We start from the raw sequence: 26,197 nt of genomic DNA, 5'->3' as shown, positions 1-26,197 counted from the left end.
TACAGCCGCAACATGACCTCCCAACTCCTGTACTCAATTCTCTGACCAATAAAGGAAAGCATGCCAAACACCTTCTTCACTATCCTATCTACCTGAGACTCCACTTTCAAGGAGCTATGAACCTGCACTCCAAGGTCTCTTTGTTCAGCAACACTCCCTAGGACCTTACCATTAAGTGTAAACCTCTTGCTAAGATTTGCTTTCCCAAAATGCATCACCTCACATTTATCTGAATTAAACTGCATCTACCACTTCTCAGCCCATTGGCCCATCTCGTCAAGATCCTGTTGTAATCTGAAGTAACCTTCTTCGCTGTCCACTACACCTCCAATTTTGGTGTCATCTGCAAACTTACTAATTGTACCTCATATGCTCTCATCCAAATCATTTATGTAAATGACAAAAAGTAGAGGGCCCAGCACCGATCATTGTGGCACTCCACTGGTCACAGGCCTCCAGTCTGAAAAACAACCCGCCACCATCACCCTCTGTCTTCTACCTTTGAGCCAGTTCTGTATCCAAATGGCTAGTTCTCTCTGTATTCCATGAGATCTAACCTTGCTAATCAGTCTCCCATGGGGAACCTTGTCGAACACCTTACTGAAGTCCATATAGATCACATCTACTGCTCTGCCCTCATCAATCTTCTTTGTTATTTCATCAAAAACCTCAATCAAATTTGTGAGACATGATTTCCCATGCACAAAGCCATGCTCACTATCCTGAATCAGTCCTTGCCTTTCCAAATACATGTACATCCTGTCCCTCAGGATTCCCTCCAACAACTTGCCCACCACCGTGGTCAGGCTCACTGGTCTATAGTTCACTGGCTTGACCTTACCACCCTTCTTAAACAGTGGCACCATGTTTGCCAACCTCCAGTCTTTCGGCACCTTACCTGTGACTATCGATGATACAAATATCTCAGCAAGAGGCCCAGCAATCACTTCTCTAGCTTCCCACAGAGTTCTTGGGTACACCTGATCAAATCCTGGGGATTTATCCACCAGTTCCAGATTTGACCGATCATTATCACACCACATTTAATACACTTACAAATCACTTTAAATCTGTCCCCTTCCTTGTTCAATTCTTTAAGAAGTGGGGACAATTTCCCCTGTTGAGTCTATGCCAGCATCTCAGGACTTTGAAAACTTTATCAGGTCTTCTTTTAGCCTTCGTCTCTCCAAGGATAATGATCCCCACCTCAGTGATCTATCTTCATAACTGAACTTTCTCATCACTGGAACCATTCTAGTAAATCTCATTTGCATTCTCTTTGTATCCACATCCATACCATTGTTTGTTACCCAGAACTGTACACACTACTCTGGGGTCTAAAAGATTTCTTGTGTAAAATCAGCCAATCCTTCTTGCTGTTGCATTTTATGGCCCTATTAAGAAGGCCCAGAATACTGTATGCTTTTACAACTACTGTGTCCAACAATGCTGCCACCTTTAATATTCTATTCACATATTGGTGTAGCTCCATCTGCTCCTGCACCTACTCAGAATTGTACCCTTTAATTTACATTGTCTATCCATATTCTACCTAACAAAATGTATCTCCTCACACCTGTCCACATTGAACTATCTGTAATCTGGCTGCCAACTCCACCAACTTTTTTTCTTCTCACAGTTTACAATGCTTCCAAACTTCTACTATCTGAAACCTTTGAACTTGTTCAATGTCATTAACTTATTGCAGACAAATGATGGATTGCTGTACCTACCCCAGTGACCGCACAACCAAACTTCTTCTAGCCCTAAACAAAATCCATTGATTTGACTCTGTTACCAATTGCTCAACCAATTTTGTTGCAACTGCCCTATTCAACCATCATCTTTCTCCAAAGCTTGCTGTATTCTTAAATAAAAGAAATACACTGCAGAGTCTGGAAATCTGAAACAAACACAGAAAATGCAGAATCACCTGGCAGCATCTGTGAAACAATAACAGAGTTACGTGTCGAGTCTAATATGATTCTTCTTCATCACTTCTGCTGTAGAGTGAGTTTAAATTTCCCTGATTATCCAACATTGAAGTAATTAATTTTAAAAAACCCAAAAGAATTGCAGTTGTTGGAAATCAGAAATAAAAACAGAAATTGTCTGAAAAGCTCAGCAGGTCTGGCAGCACCTGTGGTGACAAATCAGAGTTCATGCTTTGGGTCAGGTCACCCTTCCTCAGAACAGTCATGAAGAAGGGTCACTGGACCTGAAATATAAACTCCGATTTCTGTCTACAGAGGCTGCCAGACCTGCTGAGCTTTTCCAACTATTTCAGTTTTTGTAACTCTGAAGTAATTGTTATTTTCAGCTACACACTGCTTCTCTGAAGGAGGCACTATCAGCATTGCCGGCTAAAATTGCAGAATTCAGCAGTAACAGAGAGAAGTAGGAGTGAGTGAATCTGCTTGTGATTGCCATGTTTCAGAATATTCGGCCAGGTGTCTCACATTGATCTTTCACAATGACTGTCATTTGATGGAGAGCATTTTCATTTTATACGTGAAATATACAAGCTTTATCATGGCAGGACATTGACCGGATAAGTGTAATAATGTTTCTCAAGCCCATCCGTTTAATTTTATTTTATTACTGTTTTATTAAAATGTATATTGCCAGCTATGAAGTCTCTCTCTTTCTAAACTGTCTCATTTATAGTTGCATGTATAAATTGTGATGGCATTTATTTTCAGAAGAAACAACTATAACAACAGTGATAACCACTACAGTTAGGTCGACTGCCAGATCAACAACTGATGAGTGACATTTTCTTATGTTAAACACTGGCAACTAATATAACATTAGATTGCAATTTCACTTTAACTTCTTCTCAGCTTTGGTTCAAGAGTCTCCCTCTCACTTCAGAAGATGATGTGATCAAATCTCATTTCAAAGTCTCCAAGACAATGACAAACCATTCAGCATTTTGCCAGTTGACTTGGACCAACCAACTTGGAAGTTCATGGCTAAAGATTTGTACAAAAGCAAGGACAGGAGGAAAGACAGGAAAGCATTAAAACACCACCAGGAGAAGCTTTAGGACAGTGCTGTTGAATTGGTATTTTGATTAGAGTCCATTACACTCTAACATATCATGGTGTTAAATTAGTAATTGAAGGAAATAGTCAAAAATATTTTAGGTTCTCCAACTGATTCAGTTATTTCATAATTTTCTAAATGATACTACTGATCATTCTGTTGCCAGTTATGAGTATTTTATATCAATATTAATTGGCGACTGTTGCTTGATTTTGCAGCAGTTCCTTGCAATGGAGTTTGGTCTGAGTGGATTAATAAAAATATTCCAACTATTACTTCTCCACTTGATCATGAACAATTGGACCAAATTCAAAATGTGTGTAAATCTGCTACAAACCGGATAACGAATATTGAATGTGAAGCCGTCGAGTTTCCAGGATTTCCGATCAGTAAAACCAATGATACAGTGACATGTGATTTAAACAGTGGATTAAGCTGCACTAAACCAGCTGGTGATGACCTTTCATGTTACGACTATCGCATTAGAGTGTGCTGTGAACCATTTGAAACAACAGCACTTCCAACCACGACTACCCCTGTCTCCAGCACTACTCCACCTGAAGAATGTTACTGTACTTCAGACCCACCAAGAAAGGTAATCAAGTTGCATAGAATTACTAATAAATTTAACACTGTAGTAAGTTAATACTTAAATCACTATATTTCTAATAAATGGATTTCAGCACTTTTCACAGCAGTCAGGAAACTTGCAGTTTCTTGCATTTTCTATGTCTGTCTGTCACCACCAGCTCAGACCGAACCCATCAGTTCACACCCTCCACAACCAATTTGACCTCCCCTAATCTTCCAAAACCATTTCTTCTTCAGGATCCAGATTATTAATTGCTGCCTTTATAACATTAATAGCAGTGTCTTTGCTTCAATTTGATTGTGGAAACTCTCACTTGTGTTTTTATTACATCCAGGCTTGTCTACTTCAATTTCATCCTGATGGACATCTGACCTTCCAGGAACCTGAAATCATCAAAATCTCTCTTTCCCATACCCACCTCACATCAAGTCCTGTTTCCCAACATTCCTGTCATACTGACTCTCCATTGGCTCCTGCTTGACTTGTGCCTCAGTGATAAGATTCTCATCCTCGTCACACTGTTCCTCCCTGGCTCTCACTCCTTTCTATCTCTGCAAACCCCTCCAGCTCTGTGTCAATTTGCTTCACATGCCACCAGCTCTCGGCTCTTAGCCACATTCCCTTCCCCGATTGTGAGGAGCTACACCTTCAGCTCTCTGGATCCTCTGTTCTGGAGATTCATCCTTGTCTCACATAAGAGACATACTAAATCCCACATCTTTAACCAAGCCAGTATTCAGACCATCTCATTATAAAGTCAACTTGTGTCCAAGTGAAGCACCATGGTGCTATTCTCAGATTAAATGTACTTAAATATTCAACTTATGGATGAACTTGTTGTCTTTGGAGTGAGTCATTTGCAATGATGAAATAATGCCACCTCGATGCCAAATTCCTCTAAAAATAACTGACTAATTCATAGCCATGCTCATACATTTTCTTTTGAGGAGATCTTTGTTTTTGAAGTCAAAACTGCCTGTCTCCCATCGCTAGCTCAAATCTTTCACCTTACTTCTACATCATCCCTCCCAATCAACTCTTTCACTACTCAGGGTTTAACATTATTTGGGGATGACGGTGTTGGACTGGGGTGTACAAAGTTAAAAATCTCACAACACCAAGTTATAGTCCAACAGGTTTAATTGGAAGCACACTAGCTTTCGGAGCGACGCTCCTTCATGAGGTGGTAGTGGAGGGCTCAATCCTAACACACAGAATTTATAGCAAAAATTTACAGTGTGATGTAACTGAAATTATACTTTGAAAAATTGATTGTCTGTGAAGCCTTTCATCTGTTAGAATACAGTGATAGTTTCACTTTTTTCATGTGTAAATCACAAAACCTTTTTTAAAAAAGTTGCATTCTCGGGTTAGCTGTTAACAATGGTGATAGCTAGACAATATGTTGAAGGTAAAAACAATGACTGCAGATGCTGGAAACCAGATTCTGGATTACTGGTGCTGGAAGAGCACAGCAGTTCAGGCTGCTTCCATGCCTCCTGAACTGCTGTCCTCTTCCAGCACCACTAATCCAGAATATGTTGAAGATGTTGGTCCCCTGTGTTCTGTCTATGCCATGATGTTTAGATTGATTCCAATCTCAAAAGTGAGATAACGGAGTTTTACATAAATTCATGCAGTTTTTGAGCTCAGAGTTCAACATGTATGCATGCAGTTTTTGAGCAAAGTACAATGTAACTCTGCAAATACAAATTCGCCCCACAAAATATATGTGTGCATGTGGGTCTTTGTCTGTGTGTGTTTGTCTGTCTAGGTTGGGGGTTGTGAGTGTGAGAAAGTGTATGTATGTGTGTGTGTGTAGTGAGTGCAGAGTGTCTTAAGTCTGTGAGGGGGTGCATGTGTGAGTGTGGGAGTGTGTGTGTCTGTAAGGGTGTATGTGGGTGTCTGTGTGCGCATCTGTGTGTATGGGTTTCCGTGTGTATGTGTGTATAGGGGTGTGTGTGTGTGTGTGTGTGTGTGTGTGTGTGTGTGTGTGTGTGTGTGTGTGTGTGTGTGTGTGTGTGTGTGTAGGAGTATCTGTGTTTGTGTATAGTGCAATGGTGATCAGATGAGACGGTCTGAATACTGGCTTAGTTAAAGATGTGAGCTTTAGTATGTCTCTTATGTGAGACAAGGATGGATCTCCAGAACAGAGGATCCAGTAACCTGTAATGTGACAAGAACCCAAGGTCCCGGTTGAGGCCCTCCCTATGGGTACCGAACTTAGCTATCAGCCTCTGTTCGGCCACTTTTCTCTGCTGCCTGTCCCAAAGTCCATCTTGGAGGATGGTCACCCGAAGGTCCGAGGCTGAATGTTCTGGACCACTGTGTGTCAGGATTGAGGCCTCCACTACCACCTGATGAAAGAGTGTCGCTCTGAAAGCTAGTGTGCTTCCAATTAAACCTGTTGGACTATAACCTGGTGTTGTGTGATTTTTAACAGGGTTTAACAGGGCTTAAGTAATGAACAGGTCAACCAAATTAAGATGTTTTGTTCATTGAGTTTATATTGCACACCACCTTACAAAGATTGTTGAAGGCAGTGCAACGATACAAACTTTCTGATGTATTTGATTTGCATTTTACACTTCATCTCGCTGTTTTTACAAAAACTCAAATATTGATATGCAAAGAGTGCTTGCATTCCTATCATGACTTGATTAACAGCAGAAATTAGGAATTAAGGCAACCTGTCTGATGTGATGCTATGGCTTCTGTGAAATTACTATAGTTGAGCAACTTGACCATGAAGAGAGAAATCTGTTTCTTTTCATCCTCAATAATGTGAAAGCAATTTCAAAACAGTTTGATTTAAATATTTGTTGATGTACTAATTTACCTGTTACCTTATCCTAGTGCAATGAAACATGGAAAGAGAACTGTGAGATCTTTACTTGTGTTGCGGCACAAACATACGAAATTACCCAGGTTCCCTGTTCAATCCTCTCGAAACCTATATGTTATACTGGCTCAACTCCCGTCATTGTCCCAGCTGAAGGTGGCTGCTGTTCAACATGGGACTGTAATTGTAGGTAGCTTTTTGATTAATTCAAATTCATTGATTATTAAATTCCATTTAGAAATTATCTTCATATTATTTATTATTTGTATCTAAATCGAAATAATATTTTATTTTTAATTTTAGTTGACTGCCATGTATGGGGGAATGGACATTATCATACCTTTGATGGGCTACTCTATAATTTCTTTCAAAATTGTACATATGTTCTTGTACAAGAAAAAGTTCCAAGATACAATTTCTCTGTGCTAATTGATTATGATGATTGTGCATCACAACATTTTGTGTCCTGCTCCAAAACACTCATCATCAACTACAATGGATATGTCATCTATTTTTCAATTAAGAAACCTCTGGTAAGTATTAATATGTTTCATATGTGCTGTATAATACAATAATTATTAGTTAATATCAATAACAGTGCCTTGTTTCTTTATTTTATATTTAAATAAGCATTGTTGTGTGAGGCAGCTAATGCAGTGGTCAAGTCTTAGAAATGTGTTCGTATCTAGCCCAGATGAAATTTCTCTCAATTGGTAGCTTTAAAGCTAAGTTTGCAGAAAACAACATTTGGACAGCTTGATTATCAAATATTTTCAATTTAACCTTTTTATTTTTACTCTAACAACTGAGTTTAGAACTCGCACCAAACTTTAATGAATAAAATTGGTTCCAAGGTTAAAATTCTACTCACTACTTTCTTCAGTAATATTGATCACCAGCCTTCAACATTTTCTTATTATCATTTCCACTGCATAACCTGATAATGCATTCCTTAAGAACAGAGTCATCAAATGATTTTTTTAACAGGCTTCTCATCAATTCTCTTACAGGTATCTGTCGATGGTATTGAAGTGAGATTTCCATATCATGAAAATGGACTTAGCATTACAAAACGTTGCAACAAAATAACTATTTCTATTCATGCTATTAGAACCACAATTGTTGGTTTCAATAACAACTTCAGGATTAGGGTGCCAGAACAGTATTTCTTAGATAATACCGAAGGACAATGTGGTATGTTTATGTGTTACCATTACAACAGTGACAACTTATCTTTATACTAAGTCTTTGAAGTTCTATGACATTTCAAGGCGTTTCACCTCAGCATTGCAAAACACCAAGCCTCATAGACAGAGACAAAGTTGAATGACTGAAAGACTTGACCAAAGTAGCCGTTCTTACAAGATTAAACAAAAATAGGAATTGCTGGAGAAATTCAGAGGTCTGGCAGACTAAGGTCACTGGACTCAAAACACTAATTTTGTCTTTTCTCTATAGCTGCTCCCAGACCACGTGAGTGTTTTTCCAGTATTTTCTACTTCGGCTTGTTTCAAGTCTCTAGTATTCAGAGTTCTTTGATTTATTATGGTTGTTTATCAGGTAGTTTATAGAAAAAAAGAGAGGTGGAGATGAGTATGGGGAAATAATTGCTGAAGCCAAGGCCAGCAATGGCTCGCAGATTATCAAGGGGTCAAATTTGAATAAGCACAAATATTTTGGAGGCCTTCGAATCCAGGAGAGTTTAGTTATTGTGGGTGGGTTCATAAACAAAATGGAAAATTTTCACTGGAGAATGATGCATAATTGGAATTCTTGGTCAGTAAACACAGGGATTACTGTTGTACAGGAGCTGCCACGAGGCAGTGGCACCAGAAGTTTAATTAACCTCAAGTAATGGAAACATGATCATGGGAAATCAGCTTGGAGTGCAGTGAGAAATCAGGTCAAGAGATTCCAGAGGCATAAGTAAGGGTTCAGCAGCAGATTAGCAGAGACAGGATAAGGTCAGGTAACGTCATGGAGTTGGAAATAGGGGACCTTTGTAAGGATGAGAATACATGGTCAGCCATTCACCACAGGGTCATGTACAACACCCAGACTGAAAACTGGTGTCATAGAGTCATAGAGATGTACAGTATGGAAACAGATCCTTCAGTCCAACTCACCCATGCCAACCAGATATCTCAACCCAATCTAGTCCCACCTGTCAGCACCCAGCCCATATCCCTCCAAACACTTCCTATTCATATACCCATCCAAATGCCTTTTAAATGTTGCAATTGTTTAATCTCAGACTGTGGGCCCAGAGAATTGGAGAGAGTAGCTCCAGTACTGAATGTTCAATAAGCAGTTTGATAATTGAGCAGAGCAGTTGAGAGAGGCGATAGTGATGGGGAGCTCATGTTGTTCGCATATTGTTGCAAACTGTCATTGTCCTTTCAATGAGGTTGTCAAGATAGCCAAGGTAGATTTGAGGAGAATATTGGGATAATGATTCGTGATTGGGAAGACAAACCATCACACGTGATACCTGGCTCTTGTGCATCGACAGGAGTAGCAATCTCACTGAGCTGAACAGTAGGGGAGAAGTGCTGGAGGAGAATGGTGTAGTTAACTATGTCAAAGGCAGCAGATAAAGAAGGGATTGTTTTATCTCCAGCACAGTCACATAGGATGACATTTGTGGTTTTGGTTTGAAGTGTTTTTGGTCATGTGGTGGAACATGAAATTGATTGGAGGATTCCAATGACAAGTGCCAAAAATGATGACAATAGACTGAGCAAGCAACAATGTTTCAAGGACTGTGGACAGAAAAGGAAGGCTGGGGATCACCTTATATCAATAAGCTGCAAGAACTATGGTATTCATTTAATGGATTGCAGTTTAGATAACATGTGGGACAATAGAAAATTATTATTTCCAAAAGAAATCATGTTGGATGTTAGCCTATTTCCCTTTCCACATTTGTCTCTCTCTATGACCTGTTGTGTTTCTCTTTCTGCTCTAAATCAGATCTCTAGCATTTATGGAACTTTGCTTTTATTTAAATAACATAACATGCTTTGGATTTTCTCACCAAGTCCTGTACTGGGCAAAGGACATATTTATACACCTTAAGGAATGATAAATGTTATCTACAGTTAATTAATTATATTAATTAAACACATTGGATGTAAGTTAATAAATTTGGAATTTTCATGCTATTAAACCACTTGTCAGCTTCCAGTGATTTTCTAAATCTTTCTTGTGTCATTGCAAAAAAACATATACTTAAGTTCTTGAACAGATGGAGGTTAGACTTTAAAGTTTTATCATTGTAATTTGTGTTTAAAACATGAATTTTGTGCTAATAGAGCAAAATAATATGTTTATTAATGCAAAATACTTCCGCTTCACAGGTTCTTGTTCTAAAGATATTAATGATGAATGTACAAGAAGGAATGGAAATTTAGAATCTCTTAACTGCTGTCACAAAACTGCACTTGACTGGAAAGTTAACAATTCTAATAAGGCATATTGTGCAGCAGCTCCTACAGATACGCCGTGTGAAGCCCCTCCTACACCCCCAACATGCGCATATGGGAATACAGTGTGTGATATTATAAATGGAGAGTATGTACTTTTTTGTGTCATTTCATTGAAAATAAGTGACCAAATTGTTTCCTTATTCAATTCACAGATTTCAATTTTCAATTTATATTTTACATAGCCTACAAAAGATAACTAGCATAAGGTTTTTTTTTACTAGTTTTCTGAAAATGCTTTGAACTCACTGTTAATGGTTTTGCTGAAAGTATTGGGAGGTGAGCCTGTCCGATACTACCAAAGGCAGGAATTTGTGTTTCACTGCAACCTGGTGGCCAAATTGCAAGCGTCCAGTTAAAGAATTTATTTGTCAATTCTGCCATCTTTATCGCCCAACGCTGCTGGCATTTTACCTCCTGAATTTTGGCGTGTGATGGCAAGACTTCATGTAGAAAAACTCCGATAAATTCAAATGTTCCCCCACCAGATCTCTTGACAAAGGGTCCTGCCCGAAACCTGCCTGGCTCTCCTGCTTTTCTGATGCTGCTTCACCTGCTGTACCTTTTTCAGTTCCACATTTTCTTAACTCTGACTTGCGAGTACCTGCAGTCCTCACCAATTCCAGGAAAGGGGAATCTCCACTATAGCTCCTCTATCACTCACGTAAGAGGGTCAACTGGACAGCTTGGCTTGCAGCACTGTTAAGGAAGGTGCACTAACCCCACTGGCCACTAGTTGCTGGAAGTTCTATGCTTAGTCCCAGGATAATGATGAACAAATAATGTACTCTGTCAAGTCTGTCTTGCTATGCAAGCAGCCTCTGATTCTTCCTCCTGTCACACCAACGGCTATGTTTGCCTCAAACTGTCCTGTCACTGACTAAATAACACGCAGAGTCCCACCACCGATTTGCTCCCTCGGTCTTCTGCCTCAGCAAGGACTACTTTTTCTCTTTGCAAAAAGTCTAAGTCAAACTTTTTTTCTCATCCAAGTGTTTTAGATTGTATTGTATAGGTTTTATAATTGGATCTATCCAATCAGAAAATGTGAAAGAATTCCATAGTGTGAGATAGTTATCCACTTTTTAACCAGCTCCATTTCGGAATGGCATAGAAATGACTTGCTCATTTCTGAATGCTTCCTTGCAAATACATCTTCAAGGGTGTTAGTTATTTCTTTCCTTTTTAACTTGTTTGCAGTTTCCATCCATTTGTTTCTCATGATGATGCACTCAAGGCAGAAGAGGGGTGTCATTGATGTGCACCAACTTAAAATGCATTTCTATTCATTTTGGATAGTATCATTTTGATGTTAACAAGAATAATATAACTGTGGTAGCTCTATCATATTGTAGTTTCAGGTTTTATTAAACTATTCACGTGTCAGGGGAATTTGAAACAGAAAGTTGAAATATTCTGTGAATTAGTGGTGTCAAAACCTGGATAATTATATTGTTACACTTTTTTTGGAACAACCTTGTCATTTTGAACAGGCATGAACAGTGTGCCTGATTCAACTGCTTGTATAATACATTCACTGTGTTATTTCAGACATTCCCTTGATAATTATCTTAAAATGTCATTGACTAATACTTTGAATATAAATATCAAACAATTTATAAAAAATATTTGAAAATAAATTTAGAAATCAGTGTACATTGATGTGTCAAAAAGTAATTGTAAACTTATACAACTGTCCAAGATTCTTCTCTTCCCTCCTCGAACACAGGCATTAATCTTTTCAGATACAATCCTTTTAGATACAATAACACAGGAAGCAATTTTAGATGCTGTTCCATTGGAGGACAATTTGCTGGTTATAATAAAACTCTGAAGCTTTCTTAGGTGAGAGATCATTTTGGCTTTTGTCATGTTACCAGCATTGAAATGGCTTTATATTCCTATTCTACAGTTCATTCAGAAATTGCAGAAATAATAATCAAAATCTTGCAAAGTACATTAAGGTGTGTCAGAATGACCACTGTGCAGTGAATTCTACAGAGTTGGAATGTTCTTCTTTGGAAGCTGCTGCCATGATATGTACTGCAGCTGGGGCATGTGCTGACTGGAGAGCCTCGACAAATGGATTATGCCGTAAGTGCTATGAAACTATGGAATGATTGTTGACACTTTAAATTAAGTATGTGGTCGCATCACCTGGGGGTCTAAGAGACATGGCTGTGGTAGCATCGCCTGGGGGTCTAAGAGACATGGACTTAGGTAGCATCGCCTGGTGGTCTGAGACATAAGCAGTGGTAGAATCGGCCAATAAACATTTTGGTATCAGGATCATTGCATTCCATCTTTTACACTTTCCACAAGCACCATGGCTGGATTTTCTCCATTCAGCAGTTAGTTGGCAATTGTCAATTATTTACGTTTGCTAAGATCCCTGTGAACAGCAAAACATGCTGCATTAATATTCCAACAAAGATCTTAGAGAACTCACCAAACAAGTTAGCAGTCTGAAAAAACAGACATGGAATCCAGAGTGGGTTCTTACATGGTTCAGCTAGCTGCCTCCTCTCAATGTCCCCCTCCTGCCCACACACACTAGAGGGGAGGCCACGATCCACAAGAACCAAGCACATATACCCTTCTACCATGGGCAGCAGCACTTGACTTTGAGGGTGCCATTGCCAACATTCTAACATCTATCGAATGCCCTGGCAGTATGCCTAGGACAGAAGCTAAAATAAAAGCAAATTACTGTGGATGCTGGAAACTGAAACCAAGAGTGAAAATGCTGGAAAATCTCAGCAGGTCTGAGATTTGTCAAAGGGTCAGTTAGACTCGAAATGTCAGCTCTTTTTTTCCTTACAGATGCTGCCAGACCTGCTGAGATTTTCCAGCATTTTCTCTTTTGGTGCCTACGACAGACTTGGCCAGCAGAGCTCACCAGCAAACAGCATTGTGTGGCTGCATGGTGTCCAGTAACCACACAGGGACAGACCTTCACCAGTCCTGAGTGGGGACTCGGCTGTTTGCCAAGGCTGCTTCCTTACTCTGACAATTGCCCTTTGCCTACTATCCGTGCAATGGCATTTGGCACAGTCATACACCAAGCAAATGAAATCAGCAGCTAGCGTGTTAGAAAGTCTGAAGAAGTAGTCCATAGTAAAGTCCAGTGGAGCACCTGACAACCCTGGGAGGGGGAAGGGGTTTGCAGAGGAGGTCTGTTGTAGTTGTGGACATGAGGCAGTGGTCAATTTGTGCAACATACGAAACCTGGGGGAAAGATAAATAAGCCTGCTAGATGCTTTGACCACTGGTTGGAGAACTGTGGAGAATACTCTTCAGATACATGGGGGAGGGCCAACAGAATTATGTGCATAACAGACACTTACCTGGTGCTGTCTGACTGGCCCTGGGATCCAAGGTGTTGAGGATAGAATATCCACAAGCCAAGAACTGCTTCTCCCTCACTTCTCATTGCAGTTAACATCAAGGTTAGCATCAGTTAGCATCATTTCCATTGCTGGAAATGCATAGCCCATGCTCAGAGAAGAACCCCCAAGCCAAAATTGACTGAGGATGTAATGAGGGTTGTAGAGAGAGATGATGAGACAGAAGAGGACAGCAGGCTTGGACATAATGGCACGAACATGGTTTTCAGGAACCCCATCTTCACATTCCCAGATTTCCTTAATCAGGCACTGTGAGATTGCATGACAAACAGTCTCCAGCAGGGCTTCTAGCAGCCTTTAGAAGGCACAGGAAAATCATACTCCTCTATGTTAATCACTGAGCAAGTAAATTGTGGAGGGTCAGGATAATCGGAATGAACTGGGTCAATTAAACATCAGACTTACTGAGAGTTGACAGGATTTTGACAACCTTTTGGTTGAAGCATGTAATCTCCTCTGATGGAAGATTGCAATCCATAGACTGCTGGCTGGAGAAGTTCCAGTGTAGTTTTGAGCAGAGATTTGATCTGTTACAGCCTATGCAAGCCCCATGTAAACACATTGTGCATTTTACACAGGAGCTAGGTAGAAGACACCTGCTTGCACCATTATCGAAGTGTTTCCCCACCTTGAGCACCCCAGGAACAGGGATCTCCACTTCAAGAGATCTGCTGTCCATTAGCGACTCGCAGCTGTTCAGTGCTAAGTGCTTTATATACTCATTGGAGACCTCCAGCTCAAGTTAAAATGCATTAAAACTTGTGAAAGAAGTAAAAGATTGAACAAGGAATTATTCAGATAAAAAATCTATTCCTTTTATCAAATGCTTATGTTTCTTTTAGAGTATTCACTAATGATTAAAACTTGTTCTCAGCTTTAAACAGAAGTTGTATTTCATTTGGGAACAATTATGCATGATTTTATTCCATACACTTACAGCTTTTGACAATCTTAATGACATCAATATTTTGAATGTCCCTGTCTAACTTTTTTCTAACGTTTTATTTTAAGCCTACGACTGTCCAATGGGTTTCACGTATAAAGCCTGTGCTTTTAATAATCATAACTACTGTAAAGATGGGTAGGTATTTGTCATGTATTCTGAATTATCCAAATTTGTATCATAACTTATCATCACAAATGTCCATATTTTGAAACAGTAGTTTTGATTGAAGTTTTTAAAAATTACTATGCCTTTCATTACTGTAGCATTGATTAAATATGACCAATAACTACAATGTTTATTTTCAGTGAGATGATACTTGGGGAGACATTTGATGAGGCAGTTGAAGGCTGCTTTTGTGCAGCTGGTTTGATGTTGTCTGAGGATGGAACCCAATGTGTTTTTTCATGTCAGAGTGAGTAACTATGAAAATGTACAAACACTCATCATTATAACTAATATATCAATACAACAAGCACTTTTTAAAAATCTCTGGCAAAGATGGCACTCATTTAACAACGTGACACTGCTTTTTCCACAGGATGCAAAGATGATGCAGGAAATATAAGATATGTGAGTGTTTCCTCTTTATTGTTTCCAAGTTTCTAATTTTTTCAAGCAAAATTATCTGGCACTAAAACAATGTGTAGCATCAAGATAAAATTTCACTTTTTTAAAGAATAAGATAATTGCAATTCATTGAACTGCAATCTCTTTAATCACTTTCATAGATGTCATTATCTTTTGGCCATAATATATTTTTAAATACCTATATTAGAGCATGTTATCCGAAGGTACGATAGAGTGGAATCTCTCCTACCTGGAGTCGTGAAGGCTGTGGCAAGAAAATTGGCAAAATGGTCAAAAATTAAAAATTCAGAACCTCCATGTCTAGAAAACATTTCCAAAATTTTCTGGCAATTTCAGAATTTTGCAGTTGTCTTACTTCCATGGATTTGCATCTTGTTAAATCTGCAATTCATCTCATTTATTCACTACGTCCAACTCTCCTCTCCTTCCCTGAGAAACTAAATGGCACAAATTCCTGATGTGCCAATCAGAGTCACAATCTGGTGGCAGCAGCTCACCAGATGCTTGTTTCAGACTTCACCACAGTTTCTTTGCAGGCTCTATGAACATCAGCTTCCATGTTACAGTGCCTGATCTCAGTCTAACTCTCACACCACTTCAAACTTCAAGACATAGTTGTCCCTGAGCTCCAAAGTTGAAATTGTCATGATTCTGCTAGATTGCTTTACATCCAGGGACACACATACACCTCATGCATCTAAACAGGATGTATCCTATGTTTCTCAGCACTCATTCATGTTTCTGCTTACTTGGAGACTGATGGGCTCTGTGGCTTGCATTTCTTTTCAGCCAGGAGGGAGATACAGGCAGTTTGTCACAGTGGGAGCACTGTGTGGCATATGCTATGCCAATTGCTAACACCTCACATTGCAGATACACTGTATGTGCTCCAAGCAAATGATCACATGTGAAAGTCAATGTGAAGCTGCACTAAATGGTCTCAAGGAGCCTATAGTCAGAGATAACTGCCGTAGCCATTCAAGGAACTTGTCCAATTCCAGTCCAGAGGTTTAACCATTGCCAGTTAGGCACTTGATCCCTAAGAGGTTGGGCATCCATGCTCTCAGAGTTGGAGATTAGGCCTTTGGTCAGTCCTGCAGATCAAGTATGACCAGTTCAAGGACTACAGATCAAGTCAGTCAGGGTGCGGTAGAGCTAGCAAGTGGGCCATTTTCTGTCCCTAATTAGACACAGGGAATGATTGAGTATGATGAAAATCAGTGCAAGACCAGTTAATGGTGAGGCAGGAGAGGTTGTGGGATGTAACCAGTGGATATATAGAATGGGCAATAAGGGAATATAGTTTGGAAGGATTAGCTGTGCGAGTGCCATTAAGTGAACATCACACAGGCCATATGGAAAAGGACAATCCATGAGACTTGGTGAGCGAAGCATGCAGTGCCAGGGTTTAATTACATGGTGGCCCAATGGTAATGGCAGAGAGGAGATAGTGGCACTTAACATTGTGGAACATGTGGAATCATCAAATTTCTTTCTTTATTTCCAAGCATTCTAATAATCTAGGTCACAACACTGACACAGGCTGCCATCTGGGTCTAGGCTGGCTGGATTTAGAGGTGTTGCCTCTGCTGGTGTTCAACAGGAATAAGGACAGCCTTCCTCTCCACTACCCCATCCACAAGCTCTCCAGCTCCCTGTCTGTGAAACGGGGAGTGAGCTTTCCTATTGCCCCATGTCTTCACATAATAATCGAGCACCACAGGGTCAGTGGCGGTGATGGGAAGCTAGATTTTATGTATGACACCCATGGCATGAATGCCAGGAGCAATTGCAGGCATTGCCAGTTCTCTTGTCACACATTTTCACAAGAAGGGGATGAAGAGGCATGAATGCACAAATAATGAGGTGAAAAAGAGATTATTGCTTGAGAAAACTCATTCCAAGCCAGTCACTTTTGCAGACTTGGCATCATGAATCATACTCAGCCAAAAGCTTTAACTGAAAATAATAAATGTAAGTCCATGATGAAACTGAGCTGTTCCAGTTGTATCATTTGATTTAGAATCATACAACATTTAAGAAGGCCATTAAATCCCTTAATACTGGGCTCTCTCTTTGAAAGTACTATAAAATTTCAATTTCTCTGCTCTTTTCTTATTGACCTTGTAAAATTTTATTTCTTAAGATATGTATTCCATTCTCTTTTTAAATGGAATCAGATAGCTGTACACTTTGAAGTTCGGCTTTTCAGGTTATGTGGATTTATTGCGTAAAATAATTTCCTTCACTACTTCGTTGTTCTGTTATCACCCACTTTAAACCTGTCCCCCCCTCCCGTGTACTGACCTCCTGCCAACAGAAATAGTCTTCACTCACCTAATTAGTAAAACCCTTTATATTTTATTTCTCCTTTCCTGTACTGTTACCTTTTTCAAGGATGTAGCAGAACAATTTAACTTAGCAATCAACTGTCTAGATTAGAATGGTGCTGGAAAAGCGCAGCAGTTCAGGCAGCATCTGAGGAGCAGTAAAATCAACGTTTCGGGCAAAAGCCCTTCATCAGGAATACAGGCAGAGACCCTTCAGGCTCTCTGCCTGTATTCCTGATGAAGGGCTTTTCCCAAAACGTCGATTTTACTACTCCTCGGATGCTGCCTGAACTGCTGTGCTTTTCTAGCACCATGCTAATCTAGACTCTGGTTTCCAGCATCTGCAGTCATTGTTTTTTACTTAGCAATCAACTCCCAATCTGATTTCAGGATATATTGATCTCCAACTATATTTTTATGCAACATGTCTGATTACTCTTAACATTAGTCCCACATTCATGCTTTCTTTCAATGTTTTCCAACATCATCCCATATTGCATCAAACTACTTTATTTTTAAATCATTAGTAATTGATCTAAAGATTGCCTTTGCTTTCATTAATGTTGACTATAAAGGAAGTCATCATAATGGTGAAAGGTTTTCCCAGCGTTATTGAAGAATAGACTTGTTGATGCTTTGAACGATGGTTCAGTATCCATATTTTGAACTCCAGTTGTCATTGTGTAAATCCTTTCAATTTAGATTAGTCACATATTGAGAACTTTGCTAGATGAATTTCTGGTTTGTGATATTAGCCCAAGAAAAGAGGATTATGCATCAACTGGGATTAAACACATTGGAAATCCACTCGAGGAATATTCTCACTTTTTGACAGTAGTATGGTATCAGTCATATGTTGTATTACTACTCACTGCTCAATTCACGTATAAAGAACAAAATTCTGTATAATAGTCAAGCCAGCAATTCAGCTAGACAAAGGTTGGCTTGTGCTGCAAAATAATGCCAATCGCGTGGGTTCACTTCCTGCTCCAATTAGGTTATCCATCTTTACCTCTCCCCTCACTTGAGCTGTGGTGACCTCAGGTTAAACTCACCATCAGTCACCTAATTCTTTCTACTGAGAGAACTGCCCTATGGTGTGGTAAGACCATGACGACTTTACCTGTACATAGTGGCATTCAAGTGGTGTCATGCTACTGAATGGAAAATCTAGGACACTAGGCTAATATGCTGAGGTTGTGTTCAAATCCCACAATTTCAGGGTGCAAAATTTAAATTGAATAAAAATGAATCAGATGGCTGGAATGCAACCATTCTCAATTGTTATGATGACTTTTCTGGTTTATTAATGCCCTTTAAGGAAGGAAATCTGCCTTTGTTACCTGCTATGGCTAGATGTGACTCCAGACCCATAGCAATGTGGTTGAATCTTACCCGTCTTCTGGGCAATTAGGTATGGGCAATAAATGTTGAGCCAGCCAGTGCCACCAACATACTATGAATGAATTTTAAAACCTCATTCAGTGCCTCCTTAGCCTATTCATTATAGCAGTGCAAGCACTGAAATTGAGTTGTTTCAGGGTGTTCAACACATGATACAGTCTGGCAGGAATTGCTCAATAGAAATCATAGATACGAATTTTAGCTGATTATGTCAGTCCAATCCTGTGTCATTGAGGGAGTTGTCATGATGGACTGCCCAGATGTCCGTGAACTACATGACTTAACTATTTGCCACCACAAACATCTGAACCACTTGCAAGGGTTTCCTAACTTCTTTATTTTAACCTTATTTTTATAACAACATTTCTCTGCTTTCCTTTTCCAGGAAGATGAAAGTTGGTCTCATCCCAATGATACATGTATCCAATACCAATGTTCAAATGGTGTGGTAACAAAGTTGCAAATAACATGTTCGTCTCATCCAACCTGTGATGAGGTCAGTACAAACCTGTACATGATTTTAGTAACTTTTGTTTGCCATGATGTGTTATGATATGGAGGTGCCAGTATTGGAATGGGGCAGACAAGGTCAGAAATCACAAAACATCAGGCTATAGGTTTATTTGAAATTACAAGCTATCAAAGCACCTGATGAAGGGGCAGCACTCTGAAAGCTAGTGATTTCAAATAAATGTGTTGCACAATACCTTGGTATCATGTGATTTCTGACAATGATGTGTTATAATATGGAATTTGTCATTTGTTTTTCTATAAATCTGATGTGTGAGAGGCATTGACCATTGGATGTCAAGCTCAAAGAGCAATAAAAAGAGAAATAATCCAAAGTTAGAGGAGAAAACTTTCTACCACCATTAAGCGAACTTTTAGAACTCACTTTTAGTATTAAGTGAGGATTAGGTGGCACGGTGGAGAAATATCCATTTAAGATTGGAATGCTACAATAAATCATTAAACTGTTCCTTCATCTCAGTAACCAGGGTTTTAGTCAGACCAGACAAGATGTGAGAAATGCTTCTTTTGTTTGTTGCAAGTTTTTACTCAAAATATAATTGGCCAAACACATGGCTATTGTTCATGTGTTTGGGGTCCACAGTACAACACTTAACAATCTTATCTGAGAGGTGAAACTCCAAATTGGAAACAAAAATTGGACACAATAATGGAAAAGAAGAAGGTGGAATTTGAATTGTTTTCGAGACAGATGGAATAAATAGGATTTTAATGTGCATTTGGATCTGCCATTTTGGCCCAGATGAATCTTGTGGTAAGCTAATGTCATTCAGAGAGAATAACAGCCTTCTCTCTGTAATTTAAGTGGGTTGATTTCTGTCATCTTAATTCTGGATATCATGTTCACAATACTATAAAAATCTGCAATATTCATCAAATGTATATGTTGTAGCAGTACAATGCAGTTCTGAGGTTCTTATACATAAATAGGAATGAAGAGACAGAGTTTTCTGCCACAATTCTTACCTGTCACTGATTATCTTCACTGCTGACTCTGACAAAAAAAATCTATCTTTGTGCAACACTCATCTAAAATGCATATAAAAAATCGTAAGACAAAAGATCAATAATGAGTTGTTTGAAGCAAAGATAAAACTGAAAACGAGTTATAAAATGCAATCATAACTTACGTTAATTATCAAGTATGACATATCTGACTGCAAATTCAAATGACAGGGACTGACTTAAATTGCATTGCAGTTACCCCACTATGTGACTCATTTTCTCCTGTGTAGCTCAACCAGTCCATGACAGCACCTACCCTTCACATAGACAAACAAATCTAAACATAACTGTTCACACTGTTCCCATATCTTTTCTATGAGTATTTATTAATATACTTGAAACAAATATTCTTGAATTTGCCTTCAAAAGCGAAAATACTTTGAGAATAAATGGTCATTCATTCTAGGGACACTTAAGAAAATACAATTAAAACTTATTAATCATGATCTGCATTTTCTATAAAATGGGACCTCCAGCAGCTGGCAGCAATGGTGACTGAGGAGGGGAGCTTAGTAATCTTTTCAGATCTCCACCAAGAAAAGGAGACAATGAGGGAGGGAAGTTGCAGCAGGAGAACGTACTCTCATTTGAAAATAAAGAGTATTGTCGCTGGAGAGAGAGCTGATGGAAAGGGAGAGAAGACAGACAAAGGGATTCATCAGCTAAATGTAACCCACATGGTCATTCCATGTATACAGTGTTACTTGGTTCCTGTTAATTTTTTTCCTGTTTGTGATGCCCCAAAGCCAGTGAAATAAAGAACCTTTGCATCATTATCTTTGGGCTGTACACATGTTTGAATTGCGTGTAACATCTATATAGTTTGTGCATCTGCCACATTCAACATGAATATAAACTGTGAAACAATGTATATTATTCAATAAGGCCAATTTAATATTTTCTTTGTGTTTAGGCTAACAAAATATGGGATAGCTATCACTGCTGCTACACCTGTTTGCAGGAAGGTAAGCATTTCATTTTGTGTACTGTTGACTACTTCAGCAGCTTATTCTTTCTTGCAGTAATTTATTAAACAACTTACTCAACAAGTACTGGGGCTTTGAATTTCATCCTCCGTATCTGTTATGAATCACCCACTTGACAAAAGTTACTTTATTTCAAAGGTATTTAATATGACTATGAACTACTTTTGAGTTTGCTAAGGTTACTTTGGAAGACAACATATTCTCTTCTTTCTATATCACCACTTATTGAAACAGAGGTGTGACTGACAGGTTTTCACCTGATTTTGAAATTGTGAGATCTGTGCTTTGGCTTTTCTGCTGACTGATGGGTCAGATGCTGAAGTAACTGCTCCAATACCAAAGTATTGAAGCAGCACAAAAATACATCGACAATTCAATGCAGTTCAACAAAGCATTTTGACCTCCCAGCACTGGAGTTGTGATTGTCCATCTTTTTCAATTACATTAAGCTAATGAACTGATGTTATGGATCACAGGACAGACAACATCACATTTCACCTGGCAGAACTCCTGCCCAGCTGCCATTTTGACCTCTGCACAGATCCAGTGGGAAAGTTAAACCACAATTTCCATGGTGCAATTTAGTTCTTGGCTTTTTCAGCAAGATTCCCATTCCAAAACCAATGGTGTGAAAATTGAATTGCATATCTATACCAATCAACAGATTTATTTGTGTTCAATTCTTTCTTTTAAAGATGATGGTCTGAGCTTTTTTTGTGTCTGAGGAAAACCTAATAAAACTTTCATCTGCTGGTCTTTCTTGCTGATGGCTTAAAAGATTTAGTTCTTCAAATGAAAAAAAGCCTGTGCCTCTTTCATCTCTTAAATCCAATTGAACTATCTGTACCAGTTATGTATAATGCAACTGAAAATAATGTTCTGATTGATTCCTCCCAACACCTACAGTAAAAGTCTGTGCTGTAAAAAAGAAACAGCTCACTATCATGAAGGATAACTGTTCAACAAATGTTGAGGTGCAAGTATGTGATGGATATTGTAAGTCATTTGCCATGTAAGTAATTTGATTTAACTTTTTTGTATATTTTAAACAGAATAATGAATCAAACAAAAATTCAAAATAAGCTTGATATATACAGCAGGTCAATAACATTGTTGTAGTGAAGAGGCAATAAATAGTTTGGGCTTGTACACTATCACATGAATGTGTGGCTCTAACTCTTTGTTGACTTATATAATAGACAACATGATCCAACAGTCATTCCATTCCTGTATTTTCATAGAATCCCTACAGTATCGAAACAGGTTATTAGGACAAGTCCACACCAATCTTTCGAAGAGTAACTCACCCAGACCCATTTCCTTACCCTATATTTATCCCTGAATAATGCACCTCACCTACACATCCCTGAACACTATGGGCAATTTAGCTTGGCCAGTTCTCCTAACCTGCACATCTTTAGTTTGTGGGAGGAAACCAGAGCACCCAGAGGAAACCCAGAGAGAACATGCAAACTCCACACAGTCGCTCGATGCTGGAATTGAACCCAGGTCCCTGGAGTTGTGAGGCCACAATGCCTACCACAGAGCCACCCTTATTGTTTGCTCATATTTTCATGAATTTTATACAGGATAAATAGCTTGACGCCATCATGATGCTGTAGCTTTGTGAATAAAATATATAATTGAATAAGGTAACAGGTTAACTTGATTGAATAACTTGATGTAATTGTGACCTTGTTATTATTCAGGTTCAATCCCAAAGTGAATGGCATGGAACGACAGTGTTCTTGCTGTTATGAAAATGAATTTGAGACAAGAACAGTGATGCTGCAATGCTCCAATGGAAACATGACTTCACATTCATATATTTATGTGAACTCATGCCAGTGCAAATCCTGTGGAAACACAGCATATTAATGTTGCGCACACATAGCCAACCAGCTGAACATATTTCAATTAATGCTTAAATTAGACACTAAATTCTAAACTCAAAGATTCATTTTCTTTATGTATTCTGCTTGCTTGGTACTACTTGGTGGTAAGATAATGTTGTAACATTACTCCCAAATGCTTCTTTTAAACTGTGGGAATGTAGTCTCTTCATAACATGTCATTTATCTGTTGCAAACCTTTCACTCATTTAATGGCAAAATAAAATCAATAAAGTTTTGTTCCATATGAATTTAACCTTGCAATTTGTATGTTGTCATATTTTTTCCATTTTTTTAAATACAAATATATGTGAGAAACATAAGTTGTTTACAATTTAAATTCACTTTCTCTGCACTCCTATTTATGTTGGCAGATTTCTAACTAATTTGGTAATGGATTTGACAAGTTATGTCAAAATAAGCTTGAAGTTCCGCCAATTCTGATACATAACACAAATACTGAACATTGAGAACCATCTGTCTGACCTATCTGGCATTAGTAACAGATTAATATAACTTATACATAATTGTTGCAATTATTTCAGATTTCCAGTGCAATTGCTGTAATGAGGTCAGTCAGGCAGATCTCATAGAATGTGAGTTCTCTCATTTGGGCTGTTAACTTTGTCCAATCAGGAAATCCTGACTGACAGATGTAAACAGGAGTGTCAGAGGTTCTGTTCACTCTGAGAGCTGACTCTGAGGGAGTGGGATCAGGATCAAGTACTTCCCACGTGTAAATAAAGGGTTACTCTGTGATCCTGTGAGGCTATTTCAGAAGCGAAAAGCATACCCTTTGAAAACTTTACTCACAGCAGTCGTCTTTAAGTTGGGACAAGCATTTCTGGCATCGGGCCATTATTTGGGAAACCTGACTCATTCTATCTTGCCATTGAAGACTAGGCCTAGTATGCAGAAAGAGCGTATTATCTTTTTCAGCTAAATGAAATTGGAGCAAATGAAAAGCAATGAGTAACTTTCCTGATGGTTTGTGGAACTGCAGCTTTTTCAATTTTTGGGAGCTTAACTTTCCCCAAGTAAACCTTTCAAGAATTGTGATCAGGATTTTTGACAGAATTAAAACAACTTTCACCTTATCCTTAAGGAGATGATGCAACCATACAAAAGAGCCTACTAACGGAGGCCCAACTGGACTTCAAACAAGCACTGCAGCTGGCTTCACCGTTAGGTAATATGGCAAGTGAAGCATATGAATTGCAGAGTATTCTAATGGAAGTGGAAACCCTTGCCAGTCCAAATGAGTTTCGGGAACATCACTGGAGTGAAGGCGATTATGGAGGAACTCTAGGACAGCTCACAGTAAAACCCCAAACAAAGCCAACCCTCAGCTAAAAGGTTAACATTTTCTTCAGGATCCAGGCTGGCAAGCCATTAGGGTTGTTGCAGGCGCAAAAAGAGTCCCACTGGTCCTAAACTGTGTAAGAGAACTCATCCAGGAGAGTGTACACCATGGAAAGTTCACCCACGTCTGGTTGTGTGGGTCAAATGGTTAAATTGCCTTGCAACGTCCAAATCAGAACCAACCAAAATAAAATATCTGGCTAAATGGTCACCCAATTCTAATAGAAGTCGACATCATTTCCATAATCACTGAACCAGCCTTAAACAAAATTCCCTCTGGATTCCAACCCTTAGGTTTGCACAGTTTATAGTGGGGAGCCTTTACAGATTAAGGGCACAACTTCGGTTCCAATCTCAAGAAGTAGCTGGTTCAGTTACCACTGATTGTAGTAAAAGGAAAGGATTGGATCCAAGCTTGATAGGGTCAAATTGGTTGAGAAAGATTCTCCTTGATTGCCTGAACAGTTTTGATCAGCGAATAGCTACCTGATTGAAGTCCTAATTAAATACCTTAAAGTTTCTCAGGAAGGTCTGAGGACTATTAATGGAGTCAAGGCCATTTTATGTGTTGGCCAGGTAGCAAATACACAATTTTGCCAGGCCCGCCCAGAGCCATTTGTATTACAGCAAAGGTAGAGGCAAATATCAGGAGGTTGGAAAGCAAAGGAATCATGAAACCAGTCCAGGTTGTGGAATGGGCAGCACTGATTGAGAAGCTGCTCAGAAGGGAATTTCAGAATTTCGTCCCTGTGACAGCAAAAGAACATTTATCAAGTTCCAAGTCAGAATTCTGTGAGACTTGAAGCTTGTGATGCATCTGCTGACCTTTTCCATTTAGATGATGGGTGTAGTATGTTTGGAAGGTGTTGTCACTACATGTTACTACAGTATATTCACTATCAATTGCAGGTTTTGTGTACACTACGCACCACTGCCAAAGAATATTGACAATGAAAGCAAAGACTATTGAAGGTTTTGGATGGAATGCCGATAAAATGTGTTCCTTCATTCAGGTTGGTGCCAATCGTCTTGAGTACTTTGGCAAAGTACCCATTCAGGCTATTGGTGAATATTCCACAACCTGTGACTTGAGGATGATTGGAAAGCTTTGAGGAGTCAAGAGGTGAGATACTTATCTAGTCTTTGACCTGTTCTTGTAGCCACAGTATTTTTCTGGATGGTTCAGTTCAGTTTCTGGTCAATGGTAACTCACTGTATGTCGATAGTATGAGATTCAGAGATCAGAGAAAGGCCACCATACCTTAACCAGAAATATTCAAGGAACAGGTCTGATTTACTACAGTAAGAGGACATCATAGGCCATTCTTGTGTAACACATGAGAAGAGTGATAAAAAGTACATATCAAGGAATTGTGGGTACTCTTTGCAGTCTATAGAGAGGCCTTTGAGTCCGTCCAGCCTGCAGAACTATGGAGATCCCTAAGTGTGATTTGAACATACACATTTCTAAATATGGCTCTTTCAAAGATTTTACAAACATGCCAATTGTGTGATGGGTTTACGTGAAGTTAAGACAGTGCCACTGGCAAGGGAGTCAGACAAGAAAGTTAGTTGTCACCACTCCTATTCATTCCAGGATTTATACATCCCAGGCAGATTAATAATTAACCACCTACTGCAAATGAGTCAATCCTCAAATAAAGAAACCACTAACCCCTTGTTAAGCCTTTAGATTGTTGTGAAATACATCTTTAAACTCACCCACCGGGCAAATACACCAACCAGTTTCACAGAAATAGGTTTCTTATATCCTCCTAT

General features: G+C 39.0%; 1 protein-coding gene across 1 annotated transcript in view; it reads left to right on the top strand.

The window, feature by feature from the left end:
* The window catches only part of LOC132826613 (mucin-19-like), a 93,017-nt gene extending 69,868 nt beyond the window's left edge, over positions 1-23,149 (top strand). The window contains exons 69-81 of the mRNA XM_060842568.1: positions 3,267-3,643; positions 6,497-6,668; positions 6,786-7,015; positions 7,493-7,676; positions 9,842-10,055; positions 11,880-12,061; positions 14,386-14,455; positions 14,626-14,732; positions 14,859-14,890; positions 19,028-19,138; positions 21,092-21,143; positions 22,071-22,176; positions 22,874-23,149. Of these exons, the coding sequence (XP_060698551.1) occupies positions 3,267-3,643; positions 6,497-6,668; positions 6,786-7,015; positions 7,493-7,676; positions 9,842-10,055; positions 11,880-12,061; positions 14,386-14,455; positions 14,626-14,732; positions 14,859-14,890; positions 19,028-19,138; positions 21,092-21,143; positions 22,071-22,176; positions 22,874-23,042 (2,006 nt within the window). The 3' untranslated portion in view covers positions 23,043-23,149. The remainder of the gene's footprint in view (positions 1-3,266; positions 3,644-6,496; positions 6,669-6,785; positions 7,016-7,492; positions 7,677-9,841; positions 10,056-11,879; positions 12,062-14,385; positions 14,456-14,625; positions 14,733-14,858; positions 14,891-19,027; positions 19,139-21,091; positions 21,144-22,070; positions 22,177-22,873) is intronic.
* The last annotated feature ends 3,048 nt before the right edge of the window (positions 23,150-26,197 follow it).

Source organism: Hemiscyllium ocellatum, chromosome 23, assembly GCF_020745735.1.
Source record: "Hemiscyllium ocellatum isolate sHemOce1 chromosome 23, sHemOce1.pat.X.cur, whole genome shotgun sequence".
NCBI classification, from domain to species: domain Eukaryota; kingdom Metazoa; phylum Chordata; class Chondrichthyes; order Orectolobiformes; family Hemiscylliidae; genus Hemiscyllium; species Hemiscyllium ocellatum.
The sequence above is the reverse complement of the archived record's forward strand: the minus strand, read 5'-3'. Positions and strand labels throughout refer to the sequence as shown.